Genomic DNA, 26,753 nt, shown 5'->3' with positions numbered 1-26,753 from the left:
CTGACTAATACATCACCTTCCCTTGTTCCAAAAAGAAGTTAAAGTAACTTGAAGAGATATATAGCACCATAGGATAAAAAAGTGACTAGTTAAGGATAACATTTGTCTTAGAGAATCACTGGGAGAAAACATGTATACCCATCCATGTGACTGATGATCATCAGGTATAACAATATGAGCCTCTAGGGTTTTGTTTTTGTTTTTGTTTTTGTTTTACCTTTGGATCCTTCTGTATGGTGGTCCTTCCGAACCCCAGTATTGTCTTTCACCTTCCACCATCTCGGGAAAGCCTTCTTTGATCTACTTACATACAATTACAACCTAGTTTCTTCCAGGTCACACTTATTATCACTCTTACTTATTTTTTTCCATTGTATTTATCACCACCTGCCATACTACATATTTTACTTCTTATTTGTTTGGTATTTGTTCCTCAACACAAGAATCGAAGTTCCCCGAGGGGTCTTTATCTGTTTTGATCACTGCTGTACCCCCAGATCACCTAGAACAGTGCCTGACATATAGTCAGTGCTCAATAAATATTTTCGAATGGGGTTTGAGTTAATCGATCGTAATTTGATAGGAGTTCCCAGAATCCTTAGTATAGACATAAAAATGAAGGAAATGGCCAACTGCCTGGTGTCTCAGGGTTTAGGATATCAAGATATATGCACCACACGGTCTTCTGCGTGGACACCCTCCTTGCCCCTGGTCTGTCCATCAGCACCTGCCCTGCCTCTGCTTCCTTTTTTGACATGCTGGTTTTGAGAGATAACTACCCACTATAGAGACTTCAGCAACAACAACTTTGACATCTAAAACAAAATAATGATTAGCATTTATCAAGCACCTAAGATGTGCCAGCTTTAAAGCTAAGTACATTCCATTCATGATCTAATTTGAATTTCAAAAAACTCTGAAGTCAGTACTGTTACCACCATTATTTCAAAGATGAACGAATTGAGGCTTAATGGTGCTAAATAATGTACCCAAAGCCACATTCCTAGTAAGTGGTAATGTGGGTGTTTGGCTATCTATTGCTGTGTAACAAGCCACTTCAAACATGGTGGCTTAAAATAATTTGTTATTGTTTGTCATGATTCTGTGGGTTGAATGGGCTCCGCTAGATGGCTCTCTCTTGGAGTCTCTCACATGGCTGTGGATGGTTGCAGGTGGGTGGCGGCTGGGCTGGGTGTCCCAGATGGCTTTCACAGGTCTGGCATCTCCGAAGGGAGGGATAGAACACTTGGCGACTGTCCAGCCATCTCTCCGTCTATCTGGTCTCTCCACATTGCTAGTGTAGGGTTCCTCACTGCGTGGAGGCCCCAGAGTGGTCAGACTTCTCGTGTGGTGACTGGCTTCTTATGAAGTGGCCTTGGAGGTCACACAGTGTCACTTCCCTCGCACGCTATTAGCTACACAGGACCAGCTCGTAGTCACTGTGGAGGGCATAAATACATAAATAACATTGGGGGATTATTTTGGAGACTTGCTATCGTGGTGGGATTTTTAAACCAGACATTCTGAACCTAAGCTAGTAGTTGCAAACCCAAGTATCTAAACGGAGCAAGCAGGTGACATATGAGGAAGGAAGGCCTGATGCAAGACACGTGCCACTGGAGGAGACAGAGGGGAACTGGAGAGCACAGGCCTGACTTTCTATTTTATTTATTTTCATTTTTTTATGAGTTTCAGAGGTAGAATTTAGTGATTCATCAGTTGCATATAACACCCAGTGCTCATTACATCCCATGCCCTCCTCAAGGCCCATCACCCAGTTACCCCATTCCCCCAACCCCCTCCCCTCCAGCAACCCTCAGTTTGTTTCCTATAGTTAAGAGTCTATTATGGTTTGTCTCCCTCTCTGTTTTCATCTTATTTTATTTTCCTTCCCTTCCCCTTTGTTCATCTGTTTTGTTTCTTAAATTCCACATATGAGCGAAATCCTATGGTATTTGTCTTTCTCTGATTGACTTATTTCACTCAGCATAATACCCTCTAGTTCCATCCATGGCATTGCAAATGGCAAGATCTCATTCTTTTTGATGGCTGAGTAATATCCCATTGTATATATGGACCACATCTTCTTTATCCATTCATCTGTTGTTGGACACCTTGGCTCTTTCCACAGTTTGGCTACTGTGGACATTGCTGCTATAAACATTGGGGTGCAGGTGCCCCTTTGAATCACTACGTTTGTATCCTTTGGAGCACAGGCCTTATTAAAGGACCACCTGCTATCAGCACCAGCAACTTTGTCTTGCAAGACTTCAGGGCCCGAATTACCGCGTATTAAGGGAAGCCATATATATATATATATATATATATATAATGTCCTAATTTTAAAAACATGCTATAGGTCAAGCAAAACACTCATGTGTTTGGTCTGTGGGCTTCCAAATTATAAACCATGTGCTGGATCTCCAAGGTAATGTTCACCGTCTCCAGTGCAGCACACGATGCCCTTGTGATTGTGGGGGCCAGCTTACCTGACTCCCCAGCTTCATTTCTCACTCCTCTCCAGCAGTCATGCATTCACCAAGATTTATCGATTCCTACTAAATGCTAAGCAAGTTCTAGATGCTGGGGATATAACAGAGAACAAAACAAAGTCCCTGCCCTCCGGGGGCTGATATTCTAGTTGGCAGAGACTGCCAATACACATATAAAGGTATAAAATGTCAGATGGCACTGAGTCGGCGAGAAAAATAAAGCAGGCTGGTTGCCGGACATGCCTTCTTTGTCATGCTCATCTGTCTGCCTTGAATGACTTTCCCTCCCTTGCCGCCTAGCTGCTTCCTACCTACCTATCACTGGAGGCTTGGCTTGAGCATCACAATCTTGCGGTATTTTCTCTGACTCCGCATTCTGCCCTGTAAGGTTGGTGACCCTCCTCCTAGCTCCCAAGGCACTGTGCCTACTCTTACTGTGAGGTTATAACTGTTTGTTAAGCTAGTATTCACTTTCTGGTATCTACCACCAGATAGTACTAAATTGAGGGCTTCTGTATTTCCTTAAATTTTCTATAAATCTTTGTCGATCAATGGAGCACCCTCTTTGTGAAGATCTTTAGGGAGGAAGCTGCTGGGTGGGAGAGAAATGCTCCCCACCTGTTTTCTTCTTTCCCTTTCCAGTAAGAAAAGTGCTTCCCTCTGCTGTCCAAGCCCAGAACTGTGCTTGTGGTTACTTGGGAAATGAAGTTAAAGGTCATCGTTTATATCCTTTGGTTTAGGGGCAAGATATTAATGAGTGTGAAATATTGTCTTATATTATCAGTGAGTCAAAGAGCCAAAGCTAACTTTACCTGGTCATGAGAAGATACTGATGTACTCATTCTCTTTGCATACTCATATATTTATAGTTGCAATTCGTGTTTGCATAGTCACGCACACATTCATACACATCAGGTGAAAAACACATCCCCTGTGTGTACAGACTGAACCATGTGCACTTATGCTGGGCCACTGAGGCAAACAGGATGCAGATTTACGATTGACCAGCATCAAATGCCAGAAGCTGCTTCTGGCACAGCCCCATCTCAGATCCGTATCTCTGACTGGCTCTTCGCTGTGCTTCCTCCATCTGGCTCCTCTGCCTGAGTTTCCAGTGAGAAAAACCTCCTTTGGCTCAGATTCTGAGGACACCGGCAAGTGGGCCTGGATGCTGGCTCGGTTTTCTAGAAGACCCGGGGCAGGGGCTCCCTCTGCACGCGTGTGGCCGCCCTGTGGAACAAGGGGAGGGCTGGCTGACTGTCTTTCACTGGCGGGCGGGGCATACGTGTTCCACTGCGCGTGGAACGCTCGAGCTCTCAGCCCAGCTCGCACAGCCATTTCCAGAGATGAGATGTGTCTCATCTCTGGAAATCCTGAGTTTCAGGCTGTGTCAGAGCCGCCCCAAAAGAAAGTGACCGGGCTTGGAGCCGCGTGGGGAGAGGAAACTCCGGGCAGCAGGCAGCTGCTGGGGAGTGTGTGCCCTGAGGGGCGGCTGTGGGGAAGGGCCCCTGGGAGCAACCCAGGCGGGTCACCTGGAGGAGGAGGACCATGGGGCTGTGGCTCAGGGACAGTTCCCTGGAGCTCTGAGCACACTGAGCAGTGGAGATTCGGTCACAAACCTGATTACAACTTCTCATGACTTGTTTGCCAGCTTCATTCCTATGCCTGTGTGTTGTTAAACATAAAGCTAAGATAAACAAGAGGGGCTGATTCGTCAAGCCCCCTCACTGTCCATTCCCCCAAACTCAATCCAAATAGGACTTTTCTCCCAGTACTCATTTGGAGGTCCCCAGAGTGCTTGTCACCCTTGGTCTTGCAATGCAGTGACTGTCACATGGAGACTCTTCAGCTTTAGGGCCATCTTTCTGACTGGGCAACCAGCATGAGGACTGGCCTGCTCTCTGCCTCCCTGATGAGTACAGCACAGAGCTTGGCGCCAGGAGTTCAGGGATTGAGGGTAGAACCAAGGACACTTACGCTCACCCCTTTCCCTTGTCCACTCCTGGTGACCGACAGCCCGCATTGGTCACATTGTGGGAAGGGAATTGCCAGATGCTGTACATGTGTTTTGAGTAGATCAGGTCAGGTTGGTAGAACACACAGCACAGCATGAGCTGTGTTATGTGTTATGTCTTTAGCCTGCCCATAATTTTACAGCCATTTTGTAATCTAGGAGCCACAACCCTCACTGATGGGTTGCTGGGTAGAATCCTTGAGGACCAAGGATCTCTTGTGCTTCATTGCATCCCCACAGTGGTATGCAGGGCCTGATGCTCAGCAGAAGTTGGGAGAATGACTGGGTAGCTCCTGGTTTGGTGGTGGCGCATCAGTCTGTATCTTGCTGCCTCTCTCCAACTCCAGATGGGAAGGGAGGACTGATGATTTGCAGGAAATGAACCAGAAAGGCAGCAAGAAATCAAAGCATCTACTCAAAAAGTAGGACCTGCAGTCAGTTATGAAGGTCTAATACTGTGCTTTTGTTAAAGAACTGATGTCCTCCCTGTTTGTGCCAGGTGAACACAGGGAAGGGCAGCCGTCACGGAGAAAGAAGGACTTTGGATCAGATGTCTATTATCAATGGAGGAAGCTTGGGTTTCAGCAACAGAAAAAAATGTGGCTGGTCGTGAATCCCAATTCGGGCATCTTTGGGTGCCTTTAAATTAAAAATTATATTCTGAGGACCTGGAAAGCACTGTGGGAGTCAGAGGAGGCAAAACCTCATCAAAAGCAGTTTCATATTCTCACACTGAATCTCACTGGAAAGTTAGGTGGGTGGAGAACTAGATGTTAGCTCTGTTGTCTGGGTGAGCTCTGCTAGGGCACCAGGGCACCCCCTTAGGGCCCACACCCCCGTTTGGGTGGGGCTGACCTTTCTTCTTCTCAGGAGCCGCAGGACTCAGGCCAGGTGCCCAAAATGTTGTCACTGCCCTTTACTGAAGCTCTCATTCTCCTTGAGCAGTGACTCAGTGTCCTTACTATGGGTTCATTAGGTCTCTTTTGGTTGCAAGTGACAGAAATCCAACTTAAATAGGCTTATACTCAAAAGAAAGAAAGAAAGAAAGAAAGAAAGAAAAGAAAGAAATGAAAATGAAAGGTTATGGTTTCCACAACTTATAAAACAGGGGTAGAACTCCAAGATTAAGGCCCTGCTGGACTCAGATGATGTCACCAAATATCTATCTTTGTCCATCTCTCAGCTCCAATCACTGGGGCCAGCAGGATTCGTGGTTTTCATGACTGAGCAGGAGGGTATCCAGGTGGGATTAGCTGTGACTGAACCACATAGACAGAGAGGGAAGGCAGGTGATCCACCAAAGAAAATTGGACTGTTGTTACCACATATGGGGCAGGGGTGGTAGGGCAAGATTCCACTGCAGTGAACAAGTGCAGTCACTGATGAGGATTTTGGCATCCTCCCTGCGTTTAAGTGTTCATATAAAAACACTCATGTCTATCTAAGCCTTAAGGGCTGGGCTCCCAAATTGGGTCCCCCTTCCCAACTCCCTTCCGGTTCCATATAGGAGCTGGGTTTTTTTGGGGGGGGATGTCTGTTTTGTTTTATTAGAAAGTTGGCTATTTTCTTGTGGAGGACAATCGCCAAGGGGGCAAATACCATTTCACTATTTCTAGTCCAGCAAAGCAATCAAGAAGTGCAATCTCTGCTCTTAGATGGGGACAAAAGTTGGATTGAATGAAAGAAAAAGACTTTCTGTCTGATTCAAGAAGAAGAGTGTCAGTGACAATAACGTCTAACCTTTGTTTCAGGATGAGAGATGTCACTTAGGACGTGGTATATATCTTCAGTGTGGACCAGACTTCGTCTCTTGGGAAACAGTCAGCTATCAGGTGTGCCCTGACCTTGTGCACAAAGCTGCTCACCACCAACCGCAAGCAGACGCCCCTTGCGTGCCTGACTTGTGGAGAACAGGAGACTGGGAAGGACACATCCATGCACGAGAAACCTCTGAATATAACACTTGTAATATGTAATTGCTCTGACATAGTTTATTTTTGGAAATGATATGCTGCCAGCCAAGATGCTCAGCGCATCTGGGAAGGTCTTTCACCCCAGACTTCCAGCTGGACAGACGATGGGGAGGTTATAACTGGATGGCCACACTGCGTGAAGGCCAAGGGCAGGGTCCATGCCTGGCACAGGGGCGCGTGGATGCAGAGTGAGTACGTGAATGAACACATAGCCCAGTGCTGAGAGGCATTCCAGTGCCAACTCCCCTGACCGTGAACGTGAACGCAGGGATCCCCCACCAGGACGGCAACCAGCACGCCACGGGTATCGGAGAATGTGAAAAAATGCCCATCCACTAGAGAAAGGGGATGCGGGCAGGAGAAATTTTTGGAAGGAGATGTGATGACGCTTTGCTTTCTGCCGCCCACTGACCACTTCCTCAGCACCCACCTCACTCTGTGGAGCTGCAGCCTGAAGAGAACCAGGCCAAGGAGTGCTGGGAAGACTGAGCTGCTTTAGCGACCGCAGTCATCTGTGGGTCATCTGTGTCCTTCTTCTCTGCACCCGTCCTCTCCAGCCTCCCTGCCCCCCGCCCCGCGTGGTGGTGTTGGTTAACTGAGCACAAGGAGTGGAGCAGACCTGTGCAGGAGGTCACACACGCGTGTGTGCACACGTCAGGCTGCTGGTGTGAGAGAAGTATTCGGCGTGCAGCAGTGAGGAAGGCCAGGAGCCGAGAAGTAAGTGAATTCAGAGCTGCGAGGTGAAGGGACCTTTGCTCCCTTGGCTGAAATCCGCCCCCCACCTCCGCTTAGATCAGAGCCCGAGGAGTGCCAGGCCCGGGGCTGACATCTCCCTTTCCTTGCTGTCAAGTAACCTTGACAGGTGAACAGTGAGACATGCAAGGATAAGGGCAGCGTAGGATCAAGGGCACTCACGGGTTAGATTACAGCAAAGAAGCAGCTGATTCAGCCATTTGTCGGTCGCTCTCTGGAGATGCGTTCAGGTCTCGGTGTGTGTTCAAACCAGTTCTGTTGGGGGAAGGACAGACTAGACATGGACAGCACGAGGCAAAGGTTAACCTCTGTAGTGGTGGTGGGGGCGGGTTTCTGAGGCTGACCATAAAAGGGCAAGCAGGCTGGCCCCCATAGCAGTGAGGCGTGGGACAGGAGACGGCTGGGAGGCACCTGGGTAGGCCGGTGGGGCACCTGTCAGCGGGCTGCCTCGGGGGGGGCTCAAGCACAGGGGCCAGGGAGGAGAGCCTGGGGCAGGGGAGCGGGCCTCGGAAGACAGCAGGGTGCAAAGCAGGGTCTGAGTGTTTGAGGACAGAACATGTGGGCAGGGACTCTGGGATCAGGGAGCAAGTCTCCATTCCTGGATGGCCCTGCATCATGGGCCCTGGAACTGGTTTAAATCCAGGCTCTGCCCCTTAATAGTTGTGTGTGTGATTTTGGAAAAACCACTTAACCTTTCTGAGCTTTAGTCTCCCGATCTGCCAAGAAGAATATTTAACCTTATTGGCTTGTTTAGAGGAATCAACATGAGAATCCATGCAGAGGATCTGATTCAGTATCTGAACATAATGGGTACCCCGTAAACGTGAACACTCGTGATGTTTGCAAACATCCCTGGGGGCAGCAGGGGGCTGTGTGCTGATAAGAACCAGGCCATGAAGTTAGAACCGGACCCATAGCAAAAGTGACATGAGTGCCGGTCTCCTATTCTTGCTGGCCTAGGAAATTGGACGGGTCCCAGAGTTTGTTGGCTCGGGGCTGGCCAGGCTGCAGCCCGTCGAGTAGGGCCAGATGGCACAGGGCTAATATGTTTTGGAGAAAGGGGATGGATGGGGTACGGAGCCAGCGGGTGGCCAGAGCTGGAGGCAGGATGCCCTTTGCAAGTTCTGTTGCTTGAGGACCGAGGCTCGGGCGTGTTGGCTCGGGGCTGGCCAGGCTGCAGCCTGTCGAGTAGGGCCAGATGGCACAGGGCAGAAAGGGCGTTCCCGTGTTCCTGTGTGGCTTGGTTTTGTTCATTGCAGCTGATTTTCTAGGATTTAGTTCCTGCCTGGGTGGAATGGGCATCAAGTCCATTTCTGGCTGGTTTCCAGGAGCAGCAGCTTTCAGCATGTCAGCTTTAATACTCTCTACAACTCCGGCCTCCGGGCTAGCAGGGCTCTCGTGAGTCTGGCCATGCTGGTGTGCAAGCACTTCCCCATGGTTAAGGAGCCCCGCCCTCCTGCGTTCCTCTTCTTGCCAGTCCTTCCAATGTCCTCCCTTTCTCCAGGACTCAGCCTGCCTTTCCTCACTGACCCTTTATTTCCCACCTTGTGCCTCTTTTACTTCCATTCCTCTGTCCTCCATTTTTCCTGTTTGTCTTTTGAGCTATTAACCAACCTCTTGCTCACCATGGAACCATGCTCTTTGGAGCTACAAGGGAGCTCGGATCATCTAGTGCAGCCCCTTGCCCCAAATCTCTGCCAAGGCATCATTGATCCAGTGCTCAGCTAGCTCCTGGAACCGGGAACTGATGGTAGCCGGCGGCCACTCCTTCTGTGTTTGTAGCTCTTTGTCGGCACAGTGGAAATCCACCGATGGAAGAAGCTGTCTCCCTGCCTTTGCAGAGCTCAGAGTCTAGTGGAGCAGAACCTTCCACTGTTTGGTTCTTGTTTTACCCCATAGTGTCTCTTCGGTTGAACAATACTCAGAAAATATTTATTGAGCAGTTCCTGTGCGCCAGCCTCCGGGCTAGAGATTGTGATTGCAAAATGGACACGAAAATATCCCTGTAGTGAAGATGTTTGAGTTTAGGAAATAGGAGAGATTTCCAGTGACTTGGTGGGTTAAGGGCTATAATCAACAGGCCACAGGAACCTTGAGGAAGGAAGCATTCATTATACCTAGGGAAGGTTTTCACAAACGGGGTGTTGTCTGAGCTGACTTTGGTAGGAAGAGTTCATCAGGAAGACCAAAGGACATTGTGGGCAGAGGCTATTCCCAAGTGTGATTTGGGGATACTGGGCTAAGCTAGAAGAAGATGACTAGGATTAACTGTGAAGGAAGGCACAAACCAAGCAAAGGGCTGGAACGATGTAGCGATTCCCAGGAAAAGGGGATGAAAATCCCATGTACCATGATGTGGGAGACCCGCACATGTGCGGCGCAGTGAGGTCTAGGATCAGGAGCCCTGAGGATGCGGTCGGGGGGTGGGGGGGGCTGGTCCGGGCATTCTGGTGGAAGGACAGCCTGGCTGGGCTCTCATGTCCTCTTCTGTCAACAGAGGAGGTGGTAATACCTGGGCTGCCTGTCTTGAGGTGCGGGTGAGGAGAGGGGGACGGTGGGGTCTGTGAAGCCTCAGGGCCTGGAACACAGTGCCTTTAGGGAGGTGAGGATAGTTAATGGCTGAGAGTGAAGCAGGTAGGTGTTATAAAAACAGGAGGGGCAGGGAAGGGGGAGGGGGGTGGTGTGGGGATGGAAAAGTGTGAATGAAGACCTTCAACTTAGAACTCAGGTTCCCTAGAATGACAGGAAGGATTTTGAGGTTACGTGTTGGGGGAGGGGAACTTACCTGTCAAAGGTTCTCCTTTAAGCACTCTTGTTTCCTAATCATTTTCACATTGTGCCTTTTTTGGGTTAGAATTTTGGCTCAAACATCAACAGGCTTTGTGACCCAGGTGCCTGAGCCTCTGCAGGACAAGAGGATGGCTGTGGGAAGAAGAGAAAGCTAAAGAGTGATGGTGTGGTCTGGTGGAAAGTTGAATTCAAATCTGAGCTCAGCCACTTCATGAGTTTTTCAGCCTTTCTGAATCATTTCAAAATGCAGATAATACTTACCTCAGAAGGCTGCTTGAGAGTCAAGTAAGAGAATGTATAGAGTGCCTGGCATATAGTGGTCGCAAAATCAATGTTTCTTTCCTTCCCCCCTCCTCCCCACCCAACCCAACAGGACACTGAGTCAGCATTTTGACTGCGAGGGACAGGAAAGGCCTGTGGATTTGAGGGCATGTGTAGAAGATACAGGGACACCCCACCCAACCGGGAGCTCCTTAAGGCATGTGCCATGGCCAAGGGCGTGTCTTTGCACCCCCCATGGTGCTTTGCATGAATTGGTGCTCGAGAACGTAGAGATGGACTTGGACAGAAATAAATGCTGCGTTTTTCTGTCCAGATACTTACGACGTGGTGGGAACACACTGGGAGACAAGATAGGTTTTCTTCCTAACTCTTCCACACTCTGGCTGTGGCCTTGGGAGAATCCTCTCACCTCTCTGGGGCTCAGGTCCACATCTGTGAAATAAGGGGTGCGGCAGGATGATCTCCACATTATTCTAGCGATGAGGTTCGAGAGCCCGGGAAGGTGTGAGGTTGATACGACAATATTGCGCCTGGTTTGCAAACAAGGCTCAGAGGTGAGAGCCTCATTTGTTGACTAACAAACTGGTACAGAGCTCTGGACTCTTCACTCATTGTGCTGAGGCTGTCCTTTTCCTGTTGTCCCAAGGCCCGTGACAGCAAAGCATATCCCAGACTCAGAGGCTATGCGCCCAAAAGTTGATTCTCGTGAGACCCCCAGGCTAGAAGGCTCTCGAGGCATCCAGATGCACAGCCCTCACCAACATCTGCTAGACACTCAAAGGAAACAGTGGTTGACAAAGACACAACGACTTTGACATTTGAGTCAGTCTTTGGTGCTTCTGACTTTCCCACAAACCCACCATGACATGCGCTTTTGCAATGAAGCATTTCAAACATCAATAAGGGGCTCATAAAAGAGCCCACAAGACTCAGGCATTTCCATTCTTAAAAGATGTTGTTTAGGGGTGTGCCCCACACCCTATCCTACCTCCTCACTGCCCTGGAGGCAGCGTGCTCCCAGCCCTATGCACCTGGGGCTGCTGCTCATGGGGTAGGTTTAAGCACTCTTGTTTCCTAATCATTTTCACATTGTGCCCTTTTTGGGTTAGAATTTTGGCTCAAACATCAACAGGCTTTGTGACCCTAGGTAAGTTGCTTCACTTGTTTGAGTGTTAGTTTCCTCACTTACATTCATCTCATCAATAGATATTTATGAGTGCCTTTAATGCCAAGTACTATTCTAGATTTCTCTAATTGGCAGAAATCCAGACAGTTAGACATTCACATGATTAATAACCAGCATCTGACCTCAGTGCTGTTTGCAGTGGTTCTAATGTATTATTGTGCTTGCATATGAGGACTCAGAAGAAAAGATGGTCAATCTGCTTACACTACAAAGCTGTAGTAAGCAAACGGTATGGTACTAGCACAAAAATAGACACATAGATCAATAAAACAGAATAAAAAACCAAGAAATAAACCCATACTTGTATGGTCAATCTAGAACAAAGGAAGCAAAAACATAAATAGGAAGGAGACAGTCTTTTCAATTAATGGTGAAACTGGACAGCTACATGCACAAGAACGAAACTGGACAACCACTTTCTCACGCCATACACAAAAATAAACTCAAAATGTTAAAGACCTAAATGTGACACCAAAAAAATAAATAACGCAATTAAAAATGGGCGAGGACCTGAATAGACATTTTCAAAGAAGACATACAGATGGCCAACAGACATACGGAAAGGTATTCAATATCATGAATCATCAGGGAAATGCAAATCCAAACCACAGTGAGAGATCAGCTCACACGTCAGAATGGCTAGAGTCAAAAAGATAAGAAATAACGAGTGTTGGTGAGGATGTGGAGAAAAAGGAACCCTCATGCACTGTTGACAGTGATGCAAATTTGTGCGGCCACTATGGAAAACAGTATGGAGGTCCCTCAAAAAATTAAAAATAGAAATGAGCCAGTAATTCTATTACTGGGTATTTACCCAAAGAAAATAAAAACACTAATTTGAAAAGATATATGCACCCTTGGGTGTATGTGTGTGTGTGTGTGTAGACATACATACATACATACATATATAATGGAATATTATTCAGCCATGAAAAGGATGAGATCTTGCCATTTAAAACATGGATGAACCTAGAGGATATTATACTAAGTAAAATAAATTAGACAGAGAAAAACAAATACTATATGAGTTCACTTACATGGGAAATTTAAAAAATAAAACAAAGAGCAGAAAAAGACCCTTAAATACAGGGAACGAATTGATAGCTGCCAGAGGACAGGGGATGGGGGGATGGGCACAATGGGTGAAGAGGAGTGGGGGGCACAGGCTTCCAGTTATGGAAGGACTAAGTCATGGGAATAAAAGCTATAGCACAGGGAATATAGTCAATGGTGTAATAGTGTTGTATGGTGACAGATGGTAGCTACACTCATGGTGAGCACAACATGATATATAGAGAAGTTGAATCACTATTTTGCACACCTGAAACTAATATAACACTGTGTGTCAACTGTACTTCAATAAAAATACAAAAATTTGGGGGTGCTTGGGTGGGTCTGTCAGTTTAGCATCTGGCTCTTGATACCAGCTCAGGTCTTGATCTCAGGGTCGTGAGTTCAAGCCCCGCATTGGGTTCCACACTGGGCGTGGAGCCTTCCAAAAAAAAAAAAAAAATCAAATAAAAAGATGGTCAATCTCCTGAGCCACCACCTAAACTTTATCACGTCAGGGTCAGCCACCAGGGTTCTAACTATAAGAAAACTTGATAAGCCTCTTGAGAGAAACAGTGACTGCATTGAATGGTGTTCAGACTTTTGAGTCAGGAGTGAGGACAGTCTTTCCCTGGCTTCTTGGGACATTCTTCAGTGGCAAGGAGGTCATCTGGAGGCAGGAATGACCAACCTGGCACCCAGCTGGATTATTAATGGGGTGGATGCCTTTGGGTGTAAGCCTATGAGGTTCCTGTCAAATGCCTTCTGACTTGTCTCAGGGTTTAAGAGCCAAAATTTGATGAGAGACTGAGAAAGTGAATGAGCTGTGATTTGAGGGTGCTATAGAACTACTGTATGGGGAGTCTGGTAAGAATTATTTCAATATTTATTGCACATTAGTTGCCAGGCACTGTGCTAGGCTGCGTATACAAGAGAGTGCAGAAGATAGACATGATTCTGTATCTATATCTGATGATATCTATTTATGAAATTGTGCTAAGTACAAGAAAAGGGAAAAAAAAAAAAAACAGAGTATGATGAGAGAGAATGCTAACTGGGATTATCTCATTTAAATGGAGTGACCAGTGAAGACCTCTTTGAGGAAGTGATATTCGGTTTAGAATTGAAGGATTCTGGGAGCTGGTCATATAAAAGTAGGGCCGAGGTGGGGCAATTCTGGTCAATGGCAGCAGCTTGGGCAAAGGTCCTGAGGTGGGCAAGAACTTGCCGTATTTGATGCCATATTTGAAAGGCCCATATGACTGCAGTGTGGCATGAGAGGAATAGAGTAGAAAGTGAGTTGCAGAGTAAGGAAGCGCCCAGATAACGAGGGGCTTGGAAGTCACCTTGAATATTTCAGATTTTATTCTTAATGGCAATGGAAATGCATCGGTGGCGACGGAAGGAGTGCTGGCCTCAGAGAAAGGAGGGGACAGTGCAATGCTGTGTGCTTCCCCATGTTGGCAGCAGGACCGCTGGCACCTGCAGCGTGTCCTCCGAAGATTGCACGCTCAGCATCACTGAGTGAGGTGGCAGAAGGATCTTAATGGTTCCATTGTGCACCACCCCGGGCGACTGCTGAGTCATGTCTAGAGCTCCAGGCCATGACAGTCCACTGAGGCCACTCCCCTGCTAAAACACGGGAGGGACGGAAAGAAAGAGGAGCCCCTTCCCCTTCCTCTTCTGTTCTTTTAACCTCCATGTGGCTGACATTGCTAAGATGGGGAAAGATCACTGGAATTCTTTTACTAAAGGGTCTGGACAATTTCTGAAGGGAATTATGATGCTAGAGGGACCATCATTAAAGATAATTTAAATTTCATCTAATAAGGTCAGATACCTAAAAAAAATTCTAACAACTTGTACAAGGAGCGTTCTCTGATTTGGTCCTGCGCTTAAATTTGCTCCCAAGCCTCACCCACATCCCATTAAATCTCTACGACAGGCAATCCTACCCCTTATCTGAAAGAAATCACCAGTTCTGAATCTTTCTCCCCCATCCATCCTCAAGGAACGCTGGCTCGAGAATCAGAGAAGCCGCCAGCACAAGTAGAGGGATGAAGTGAGAAAGAGAGAAGTTCCTCAATTGGAGTTTCCCACACGTGGGAGCTGCCAGCCTGCTGTCCCTTTGATTTATTTATTCAGTGCATCTTTTTTTTTTTAAGGTTTATTTATTTTTAGTAATCTCTACACACAATGTGGGGCTCAAACTCACGGCCCCGAGATCAAGAGTCGCCTGCTTTAATGTCTGAGCCAGCCAGGCGCCCCTTCAGTGCATCTTTCAAAGGCAAATATATGTGTTTTCCCCCCACACCCCCCAGCAATCACAGAGCTAACATCTTATTTGAAAAGATTATTTCTGCTAATGAACAAGGTTCTGGTAGTACCCCAAACTATGACAAGTCCCTGTTATTGTCTGTTAGAGTGTTTATTTCTCCATGATTTAGCCAACATATGATATTTGGTGGCATTATCAAAGAGCGATACTGGTGTTTAAAGACTGCACTCTGTCTCTATTTCTGTTCAGATTCTCCCCAGGATCCGAGGACACTGGATGGGTTGGGGGCAGATATAGGATTCTGATTCCTCCTATCCCGGATTAAATCAAGAAGCAGGGCAGAGGGAGGTGTGAAAGTATAGCATAATTCTTACTGAAGAATGCTAGAAGTTTCTGTGCGAGTTTGAGAGAGAATCTTAGCCTGAAACAGAGGGGTCCATCAGTCCATCAGTCCACTGGTAGAATCTCTGCGGATCCTGGTTGTTGGGCATTGACTTGTACTTCTTCCTGCAACCTATCTCCCCTCTGCACCTTCTTTTATCTTTAGTGGAAGACCATCAGGTATGTTAAGTCTAAGGATGGATTACATGTGGGAAGATTTGCTGCATTTATAACAGCAAGGACAACATTTGCTAAGAGCTTACTCTGAAGCTAGGGACTATTTTAAGTGTAACAAGTGCTTTGACTCACTTAGTGCTCACAATGCCCTATGAAATAAATATTGTTCTGATCAGGCCCGTTTTTATAGATGAGAAAACTGTGGCACCGAGGAGGGACAGTGCCTGTCCAGTTCACACAGCTCATAAGTAGAAGTGCTGGGATTTGAACCCCACACAGTTTAATTCAAGAACCAGAAACCCCTAAGCATCATGCAACACTTTCTATCCTCCCCATCCTCGATGTGGTGTGTTTTTTCACTCATTTGAATCTTTGCCAACTTCAGTAAAATTTTAACAGTATAAAAAAGATGATTCTATAGGGTTTTTATCTGAGTTATTTCAGGATACTTTCAGGGCTTTTTTTTTTTTTTTTGGTTGTATGTACGGTGGAATTCTTAAAATTATACATTCCTATGATCACTTCTGGACTTTAAACTTGCCATTTTTCGTAAGTATGAGTAAAGCCATATGTGAGTTCAAAAAGCACATTCACTCTGCCCATCTCAAAAAGATAGTGAGAAGCTCATGCAGTCGTTCTGCTCTCATCTGTCACGCTGTCTCCTGAGTGCAGAGTGGGATGTGGGCAGAAGTGTCTGGACAGAAGACAGTGCCGGGTGTTGGAGTGTAACGGGAAGGGGCCCCATGTGTCACGCTAGGGAATTTGAACGACTTGAGGCTTCAAACCCTCAACACAAGTTTTTAGGTGAGAAAGTGAGATCTCCGAGTTTGTTTTTATCAGCGTGGTTCTGGCGTCATTCTGCAGGGTGATTTGTGCTCGGGAAGGCTGGTGGGAGGGAGAGCAGTTAGGGTGCCATTGCCCTAGGGCAGGTGAGAGGTAATAAACGTCTGCCCTAAGACAATAACAGGAAAAATAGAAGTGGAGAGGGTGTGCTGATGTGAGAAACAGGTGTGGGGAAAATCAACAGGCCTGGGTTCAATGTTGCGGGAGAAAGAGAGAGGAGTTGAAGTCATCACCAGAGAGACTGACGTCAAGTGAAACAGGCAGAATGGGGGGAGGAGGGGCTGAGGGGGGGCAGAAGGTGGCCGGGAAATAAATCTGGTGTTGCTTTGGCTCAGGTGGGAAGCCAGAATGACAGCCACAGAAATGCCACAGCATGATGGAAATGCTAATGAAATCTGAAAAGTGGAGCTCACCGGTAAAATGGAAAACAGGGTTTAATGAGAGGTTTATAGGGTTTGTGTGGGAGCATGATTGGGACTGCCACCAAGCACTTGGGAGTTACTGGCATATAAATGGTATTCGAAGCCAGAGAAAAAGTGAGGTCCGTCCAGATGGAGTTCCCATCTTTACTAAAAAAACAAACCAATAGGACAATCAGTTAAATTTGAATGTCAGATAAATGACAAATAACTTTTTAGCATGTTCCACATGATGTTTAGGACACTTATCCTAGAAATGATTTCTTTATGTGAAATTCAAATTTAACTGAACACCATGTGTTACACACGACAACCACATCACAGGCTGCAACCAAAGGCCTTCAGGGACCAGAGGGCCATCGCGGGAGGACCTGGTGTGTGAGGCACAGTGCAGGGTGGGGCAGCTCGGCTGCAGGGGTTGGGCTGGCCTCTAGGGTGTCCAGGATTCTAATGTTTCAAAAACATGATAAAATAAATATATTTTAATGTGGACTATCCCCATTTTAAAAGGGGGCAACAGAGAAGAGAAAAAACATAGTGAGGTCCATGGGTTCCATAGGGCATATCAGCCACTGGTTTGCAACCTCTGATCTAATCCCTGGAGAGGGGGTGGGGCAGATTTCTACCCCATAAATTATAGTGCTTTGCAGTGTTAAGGGTAAATAGTACTTGGGTGTGGGCAAAGGATAGCAGCAAGGGATTGATTGCCTCATGCAAAAGGTAAGATGTGGACGCGACTCCATAGTCTTGCCCCCCAGGGCCTGGACACCTGCGCCCAGCGCTCCCCGCGCTCGCAGGGCCTGAAAAAAATCAGGCGACCCCACCAGCGTTATCAGCCCTGCAGGCTTTCATCAGAAAATTGTGGGCGGAAACTTCCCGGGGTTTGCTCTGAGCGTCTTGTCTTTGAGGCTTCTCAGCTTCAGATGCAAAGTGAGTGGGTGTCTCTTTGAGAAGCAGAAAGAGAGAAGGAAAGAGAGGACGAAAGAGAGGTGTTTCCCTTGGCGATGGAAACTCTATAAAGGGAGAGCCGGCTTGTCTTCTCTCGAGCAGCCAGAAAAACAGCGGTGTCGGCCTTGGCCCTGACACCTTCGCTGGGGGCTAGCCCGAGGAACCGGCTGCCATGCAGCAGCCCTTCAGTTACCCGTACCCCCAAATCTACTGGGTGGACAGCAGCGCTAGCTCTCCCTGGGCCTCTCCGGGCTCGGTCCTCCCGTGTCCGTCCTCCGTGCCGGGAAGGCCTGGGCCGAGGAGGCCGCCGCCGCCGCCGCCCCCCCCCAACACCCCCAACACTACCACCGCCGGAGCCCTTAGCTCGGCTGCCGCTGCGGCCGCTGAAGACGCGGAGGGACCACAACACAGGCCTGTGTCTCCTTGTGATGTTTTTCATGGTTCTGGCAGCCCTGGTGGGGCTGGGGCTGGGGATGTTTCAGCTCTTCCACCTACAAAAGGAGCTGGCTGAACTCAGAGAGGTAAGCTAGTGTAGCCGCTCTGCTGTAGCGGAGGCCCCAGGGATGCCGAGGCCCAGAGGGGCCGTGGCCTCGCTTGCAAAGTATTTTCTAGTCCTTTTTTTCTCCTGTCTCAGAAATGGATCATTCTAGTCGTTCTATTCCAGAGGCAGAGAAACGGAGGCTCAAATGAGTCAAGGGGGTATTTGCTCTCTTGTAGAGGATCAGGGCCCAGATAGGACGGGCACTTAACAATTCTTCTTTTCTCGGTTGGCAAGGCCGCCTGCTGAACCCCTACTAGAGGTTAGTGATTCAAGAAAGAAAAGGAATTTGGAGTCTTGCTTAGAAGTGAATTTGTTTAAATGAGCAAACTAAATTTCCTTGAAAATGCTTAAAAATATTAGAACTATTCCAAATCACAAAACTGGGGCATGGTGAGACATGATTGCATGGCCAGAGTCTGAGTTAGGAGAGGTTCTGAGGTATGGAGATTTCCTTCTCAGGTTTATTTGGTTTGTTTGACAACTTTGCCCCCTCTAGCTTAAAGAACTTCATATTTATTATGCATCTTTTTTTTTCTCTCTCTCTTTTGCCAGTCCACCAGCCAAAGTCCTAGAGCATCATCTTTGGAGAAGCAAATAGGTGAGTCTTTTTTTTTTTTTTTTAAAGATTTTATTTATTTATTTGAGAGAGAGAATGAGATAGAGAGAGCATGAGAGGGGGGAGGGTCAGAGGGAGAAGCAGACTCCCTGCTGAGCAGGGAGCCCGATGCGGGACTCGATCCCGGGACTCCAGGATCATGACCTGAGCCGAAGGCAGTCGCTTAACCAACTGAGCCACCCAGGCGCCCTAGGTGAGTCTTTTTATGCATGTATATTGAGTTTCTAAAGACAGTCCTCATTGCTGAACCATGTTGGTTGAATGCCTTGAATTCCATCCCATTCTTGGACACATGTATACTACAAAAGAAATCCTGGCTAATTCGGAATCTTTGCTTATTTTCGTTCCTTGAGCTGCCCTAACATCGAAGTGAATTTAATCATTCAAAATCAGTGTAACTGAGTACTGCACACAATTCAAATAATTTCCATTCGACTTTGGAAAGAGACAACACATATACGGCTGGCTCCAGGCCTGTCCCTTCCTCAGGCCTCCTGGGGTCCATGAACAGGGCAGTGGCTGTAACTCCCAGGGAGATGCGTGTAGGGGACAAAGACAGATGTTTCCGGGAAAAGTCGTCTCTTCTTTAAACTCTCTGAGAGATTACTCAAGAGTCAAGCTTTAGTTAAAAAATTTTTCTAGGATATATTTAAGCTTTTATTTATTTATTTATTTATTTATTTATTTATTTATTTATTTGAGGGGGAGGGGCAGAGGGAGAGGGAGGGAGAGAATCTTAAGTGTGTTCCATGCCCAGCACAGAGCCCGATGCAGGGCTCCATCTCACGATCCTGAGATCATGACCTGAGCCGAAATCAAGAATCAGATGTTTAACTGACTGTGCCACCCAGGTGCCCCTTTAAGCTTTTAAAAAGTATGCAATTAATCATCCACATTAAGGTCGTTCTTTTGCACTCACTGGCAGTCTTGGGGGGAAGACCTTAGCCATTTCTCAAGGGCTACTCCAGCTTCCCCCACAAAGGCAATCATGAGCTACCTTCAATAATAAAAGAAAGCCCTTTTATGAGATTCAGGACTAGGGAGAAGATGAAAATGTTGAACACTGACCTCGTGTGAAGTTTCAGGACATAGTTTGGAAACTATGGTCAGGTAGATTTAGGATCCTCTGGTTCATTCAACTGAGATTCACCGAACTTTGGATTTGGTAAGAGTTGGAAGGGAGCTTGGAGCAAATCTGGTTCAGTCACCTCACTTTTTGGAAGAGAAACAGAATACCAGACAGATTAGGGGATATGCCCCAAACTGCGGGTGTGGAACTGGGGCTAGAAGGAGCACAGGCTCCTGGTGCTTTGTTGCCTACAGGGCTTTCCAGCATGTAGACTGGTGCCCTATGAAATAGGGAAATTTCTATCTGTCTATGATGTCCATGGAATGCGAAATAAAGATGAGCAGCAAGATGCCTCTGCAAAGACAATAGGTAAATCTTGGGAAGAAAACAGAAGACAGCACTGGCCATCCATTGTGGGGGAGCCTGTTCCAGTTTTTCTTATGTGCCTATTGTAGGTGACCCAAGTCACCCTCCTGCTCCAGAATCTAAGCTCTGTAGGAGCCATCCCTTGGATGCTCTGGTCTCTAGTTCTAGGTCCAAGTCCCTAAGTGTTAGAAAGTCCAGATGTATTCAAGCAGGGTAGAAATACTTGTTAGAAAAATAAAACCTTAGGAGGATTTCTAAAATAAAATAGCTTTGAAAATCAGTGGAATGTGGCTGGTGAAACAGGTCCCTAATTACTCATCTTTTACCCACTCTCTGGGGTCATTTTAGCAATTAAAAGTCAAGTGAACAGATGAGTCAGGTCTACCTCTTCCAGTAAACAAGTATCTTCTTATCAACCCAGATGGACCAGAGATTGATGAATCTCCCCATGGAGAACAAAGTAGCAACTTTATTAATAGGAAAAGAGATGCAAATCAAAACAAGGGGATATCCATTTTCATTCATCCCGTTAGTAAAGATTAAAAAAAAAAAACAGATTGGCAAAAATGTGAGAGAAAAATTTTGCTTAAACATTAGTTGACAGCCAGGGAACATGTAAATTGCTATACCTTTTCTGAAGACCAGTTGGAAAAAATGTACCAAAGGATTAAAAGTGTTAATTTACCGGGGCGCCTGGGTGGCTCAGTTGGTTAAGCATCTGCCTTCGGCTCAAGTTGTGATCCCACGGTACTGGGATTGAGCCCCATATTGAGTCCCTTATGGAGCCCCACACTGGGCTCCCTGCTCCTAGGGGAGCCTCTGGAGCCTGCGGAACCTGCTTCTCCCTCTCCCTCTGCCTGCTGCCCCTCCCTCTTATGCTCACACACTCTCTCTCTCTGCCAAATAAATAAAATCTTTAAAATAAAAAGTGTTAATTTACCATGTAATCTCATCACTAAGAGTTTATCTTAATAAGATAATCAGAGGTATACCCAAAAACTCATAAATAAGGGTGTTCATCATTTTCTTATAAGGCTATTTATAATAAACAAGTCGGAAGAAATCTAAATGCCTCTTAACAGGAGATTAAATACATCATGGTATATTCAGAGGGCATCATATGCAGCAAATGAAATCCATATAATTACATTTAAGGCCATGGAGATTGTGTGTTCTATATTGTTAGATAAAAAAGACAAGTTATAAAACAGTATGCTTAGTATAAATTGACTATATAAGTGTATGTGCATATTTTTATATTCTTAGTAAAGAATTAGAAGGGTTTATACTTCAACAAATTAACAGCAATTTTCTCTGGGATGTACTATCATAGATTATTTAAACAAATTTATTTGCTCCTTTTTCATTTTCCATTTTTCCACAGTTAACTCATTAAATCTTTTATTCATTCACAAATGTTCTTGGAGTGCTTCTTATGTCCTGGGCTGGGTGCTGAGTGTTGGTGATGACTGAGAACAAGAGAGACAAGGGTCCTGCCCTTAGGGAGCTTTTAGCATGCAGGAAAGGGTAAACAAAAGCAAGCAAGCAGACAATATAATTTCAAATTGTACTAAGCGGGATGTAAGATAGAGTGGTCTGGAAAGTCCCTTCTAAGGAGGTGTTGTGTGTGCGTGCGTGTGTGTGGGGTGGTGTGGGAGGATAGGGGAGAACATTCCAGCAGTGAGAATGGCATGTGCAAAGGCCCTGGGGGTAGGAAACATTGATCACCAAAGTGTAGTATCTATTTCCAGTTTATTTCAGCATTTATCCAGCAGATATTTTTACTGAGGACCCTCTGTGAGAATCACACTGTGCAAGGCTCTGCGAGGGATAGAACGATACGCAACCTGTGGTTCTCTGTTCCATTTCCTGTCAGTACATGGCTGAATGCCAGACGAGTTGCACAGATGGTTTGTGGTATAGGAATGTAGAGGAGACTCAGTTTTGCCTTTCCTGTTCGCTAACACCTCATTCATGGTGGGTGATCTTGGGTGGCTAGAGAGGTCATGATTGTTCAGGTCATGCTCTCAGCTGACGGCGGCAAGCTCACGCCACAGGGGAGGTTTGCAGGCTAATTGCAATGAGCTTGATGTGGATGAGGGCTTTTCTGTGAATCTTTCTTAAATGTCTTAGCTGAATTCATTAGCTAAGTGGTGGATCTCTTTGGTTAAAATATTTGAAGTCAGAGAAATAATGTCTACTTTGGGAGCTATTGCCTATTTTAACGCCTCCAATTTAATTTAGCAAATATTTACTGGTCCCATGTCCTGGGTTAGAAACTGAGTTAAATACTCTTGTGGATTAAACAGATAGTAGGAAATTTGCCATTTATTTGGGGGGGATAAAGCAAGCTATACAGTTACCACAGAAATGGGGAGCCAGAACTGACAAAAGAGGTAAAGGCAAAGTGATTCTAGGTTTCAAAGGAGGGAAAAACCATATTCGATTAAAAAGTCCTGGGAGGGTTTCCCCAAGAAAGAGGTATTGCAGGTGGTGTGTATGGGGTTGATAGGAATTTGCCACAAAGATCTGTTTGGAGGGCATTCTGGGCAGATTAACAGCATGAGCAAAGGCATGGGGGCTGGAAGCTGGGTGTGTTCAGGTTACATCAGAACTAGTATTGTGCAGCCTTGGCTGACATGAGCAAGCAGAGGAGGTGAGGCTGAACAGACAGGCAGAGATCATGTGGCTGGGGAAACTTTTACACAAGTATACATTCAATGGGGAGCTATTCAAGGCATTTGAGATCTGAGGATGATTAATTTGGGCAGATGGTTGAATGCCATTGAGGGGAAGACCTAGGGGCCAGGAGGTGAAATCATAGTCTTCTTTGGCCTCTGTCCTGTGGAGTCCTAGAGGCAGCTGAACTGGAGTAGAAAAAACCCTCATTTGAAGCCAGGAGACTTGAGTGTCCATCCTATTCTGACATTGAGTAGCTGGGTCTTCTTGGACAAGTCACCCAACTTCTAAGCTCATTTAGCTGTCTATAAGGTGGGACAATAATCTCTATCTCAAAGGACTGTGGCAAGTTCAAATGCAGTAACTGATATGATAGCTCTTTATCAATCAACCTTTTTATTGTTCTTTTGTGACATAATTGTGCATATGTCTATCTCAATTTGGTTTATTTTTTACCTCTTTGATTCTGAAGTATATGTTGCTGTGAGTTCTACCATCTGGACTTGAATGATTAGTATATGTTAGACAGTTGTCATTTATGTTTTTAAAAAAATCACTTTTATTTAAATGCCCAGTTGAGAGTCCCAACAAAAGAATAGTTGGTATCTCATTTTTACGTATATCTTTCATCTCTCTATGATACAGGTCAACCCAATCCACCCTCTGAAAAAAAGGAGCTGAGAAAAGTGGCCCATTTAACAGGTCTGTATCTGGAAGGTACATGGGGCTTGGGAAAGCCTTTGAAGAAAGAGTAGCTGGTTGGGTACTGTGCTCAGAGAGAGTTGCTACTTTCTGGTGACAGTATTTGACACCCAAGAATATTCCCATCTTTCTAGTCAAGTCAACCTCACACCCAGACTGAGCCCCTGTGCTAGTCTAGGCCATGTTCTGAACGGGCAAAATGGAGCTGATTATGACATGACCCCCACCCAGGAGGAGCTCACTTTTTTCAATCATTCCAAAGACCCTTAGAGGATTTGGGGCATGGGTTCAAGAGGTGAGATCTGGAAAGGTAGGGAGTGATGAATTATTTTAGTCAGTGCTTTTCTGGTTTTCTGGAAGAGCTTCACTCTGCTTTGCACAAGAGTAGATGGAGGAGTGAGAAGAAGGGTCCAGTCCTGGCACTGGTGGCCTTCCTGCATGTGGCCAACTGGTGGAGTGAAGTGATTTGAAAGCAATGTGGTGTGAGCATTCCCAGGGTACAGTCCATGAATATCTGCAAAGTGGATAAGTATCACAGAAAGTGGTATGCCACTGTCCCTGGAATTATTTAGGCAGAGGCTGTAGAATGATCCAGTTTGGATCACCAGATATTTATTGAACACATGTTGTGTGCCGAGCCTTGGGGACATGTAGATTAATAATACGTGGTTCCTGCCTTCAAGGAACTTAAAATCTAATAGGGAAATACAGGTACATAAGTGATAATTTCAGTACTGGAGAGTGTTCTCTGCTTAAGGTATGAATATACTGCTGTGGGGACATAAAAGAAAGAGGATTTTAGCCCAAAGTGGGGGTACTGAAGACTCTTTAGTATAGGTGAGGAGTGAACCACATGATCCCTAAGGTTCTTCCCAACTTTAGAATTTCCTTGGGTTTCACTTTTTTCCTCATAGAGAGACCTCAAAACCTAGAAGTTTTGGTGTTAGTTCTGAAGATCATAGAATCTCTGCTCCAGAGAACTAAAATAATCTCAATAATGTCTCATTGTAATTGATTAGGATATATATTATTGTCCCAGTCGTGTAGATGATAAAATTGAGGCAAGCAATTTGATAGAGGTGTTGCAGGAATTCAGTGATGGATCGAGTCTGATCCATTAGCCAGGTCTGTATGGGCTATGTCATTTTGGTTATTTGCTCAAGGAAAGGCCCACAGTTTTGCCTTGGAAGCTTCATTTGTTGGGTGCATGAGCATTCCTGGCTGAAAGCTCCTCTCTGGTTTGATTTCAGGCAAGCCCAACTCAAGATCCATCCCTCTGGAATGGGAAGACACATATGGAATTGCCCTTCTCTCTGGGGTGAAGTATAAGAAGGGTGGCCTTGTGATCAATGATACTGGGTTGTACTTTGTGTATTCCAAGGTGTACTTCAGGGGCCAGTCCTGCAACAACAAGCCCCTGAGCCACAAGGTCTATATGAGGAACTCTAAGTATCCCCAGGATCTGGTGCTGATGGAGGGGAAGATCATGAACTACTGCACTACTGGCCAGATGTGGGCCCGCAGCAGCTACCTGGGGGCGGTATTCAATCTCACCAGCGCTGACCATTTATATGTCAATGTATCTGAACTGTCTTTGGTCAGTTTTGAGGAATCTAAGACATTTTTTGGCTTATATAAGCTCTAAGAAAAGCACTTTGGGAATTCTCTCCATATGGTTCCCTGTTACAGGCACTGAAAATATGGTCTTGAATGAGAGTCTTCTTAAGCCCACTTGAGGTCAAGTGAGAAGACATGAGCCAAGAGTATCTAGAGACCACAGTGTCCAGCAGGTCTATACTTCCTCACCTCATGAGCCAGACAGGAGGGGGAATATGACTGAAGAACTTGAGACTCTGGGCTGCCATGTGAAGATGCAGAGGCAGGAAGAAGCAGCTACCAGAGTGTTCTACACTCATTTTAAGTGTCCAAAAGCATTTTGGCACATTGAAAAGGACACCTGTTAACTCACCTCTTGGGGTGGGTCTACTATCTACCTCAGGCGAGGCTGTCTTTCAGATATATGGATGTGACATGAGTGTATAAGGGATGGAAAAAGAGGACTAGGCTTGCATGATAAGCTAAAGAGGCCACAGGCCAGTGTCCCATTGGAAGCATGTTTACTTCCAAAGGCAGAGCTTGTGCTACCAGGAGATGGTAAGAGAGAAGTAAGGGGGATCTTTTGGGAAGTTGCTCCATTCCCCAAACAGCGTGTATATTTCCAGTGCAATTTTAGGTGTGTGTGTGTGTGTGTGCATGTGCGCTCACATGCATGTGACTAGAAGAGTTACGTAAGAAGAGACAATGTGGAGATTGTGAAGGACATGTTAGGAAAACATGGGTTGCATTTAGTGGTAGATTTTGAATACTTCTTGGCAACTGACTCAGTTGTCCTCAAAATAGTCCTCAAGACTCTTTAACTGTCAGCTGTTGATGCTGTTTTCCTATAATATAATCAGTATTTATATACATTTTGTGTATTTTAATAAAAAGAATATGTGTAATAAAAATTATATTTTAGAATACAGGTCAACATTATGAATGTATTTTTTGGAAATCACTAAAATTTGGGGATTTTTTTCCTTATTATTTCTTTCCTCCATGGCTTCTTCACTCATTTTGCCTTAAGGCCACGTTAAGAAGAATTCACTGGAGTGAGAACTGTGATGCCTATCTATCATTGCCAGACACATCTCTCCCCCAGTCTCTTTCCATTATCCAGAGTTTTTATTACCTATATTATTGCCAATGCTAAGCTCACCCAACTTTCAACAGGTTTGATGACAACTTCCCCCAGGCTCCTCTAGGAGCAGAGCCATAGCATAGTGGAAAGGGCACAGACTTTGGACTGAAAAACCTGAACTTGAATCTTTGCTCCTCTACTTTCTAAATGCAATCACTGGGTGAGTCACTTGACTTCTCTTGGACAAAAATGACTGATATGTATGTAAAGTATCTGGTACATGGCATCTATCATTTTAAGAAGCCACTCTATGAGAGGCACTTCTTGCTCCAGAAGGAACCACTGACCTGAGGCATCCATCCAAACACCTGGTTTCTTAGATACTCCTGTTCTTCCCTCACAATGACCTTTTCTTTTTTTTTCGACTACTCACTACCATAGCCTCCCCCTAGACTTTGTCTTTGTTTAAAAATTATGGTATTTCCTTTACAATTTGATAAAGTCTTTGTTAAAA

The 26,753-nt window shown here is 45.8% G+C and overlaps 1 protein-coding gene across 1 annotated transcript; it reads left to right on the top strand.

Annotated features, from left to right (window-relative positions):
• Nucleotides 1–17,571: 17,571 nt before the first annotated feature.
• On the top strand, nucleotides 17,572–25,599 carry FASLG (Fas ligand). Its single transcript, XM_035010787.1, is given in 5 exon segments — nucleotides 17,572–17,929; nucleotides 17,931–18,107; nucleotides 18,680–18,725; nucleotides 23,503–23,559; nucleotides 24,810–25,599. Coding segments are annotated over 5 exon segments (846 nt in total). The 5' UTR covers nucleotides 17,572–17,758; the 3' UTR covers nucleotides 25,205–25,599.
• Nucleotides 25,600–26,753: the final 1,154 nt, after the last annotated feature.

Source organism: Mirounga leonina, unplaced genomic scaffold (assembly GCF_011800145.1).
Source record: "Mirounga leonina isolate KUSES-001 unplaced genomic scaffold, KU_Mleo_1.0 Mir_154, whole genome shotgun sequence".
Classification (NCBI taxonomy): Eukaryota; Metazoa; Chordata; class Mammalia; order Carnivora; family Phocidae; genus Mirounga; species Mirounga leonina.
The sequence above is the reverse complement of the archived record's forward strand: the minus strand, read 5'-3'. Positions and strand labels throughout refer to the sequence as shown.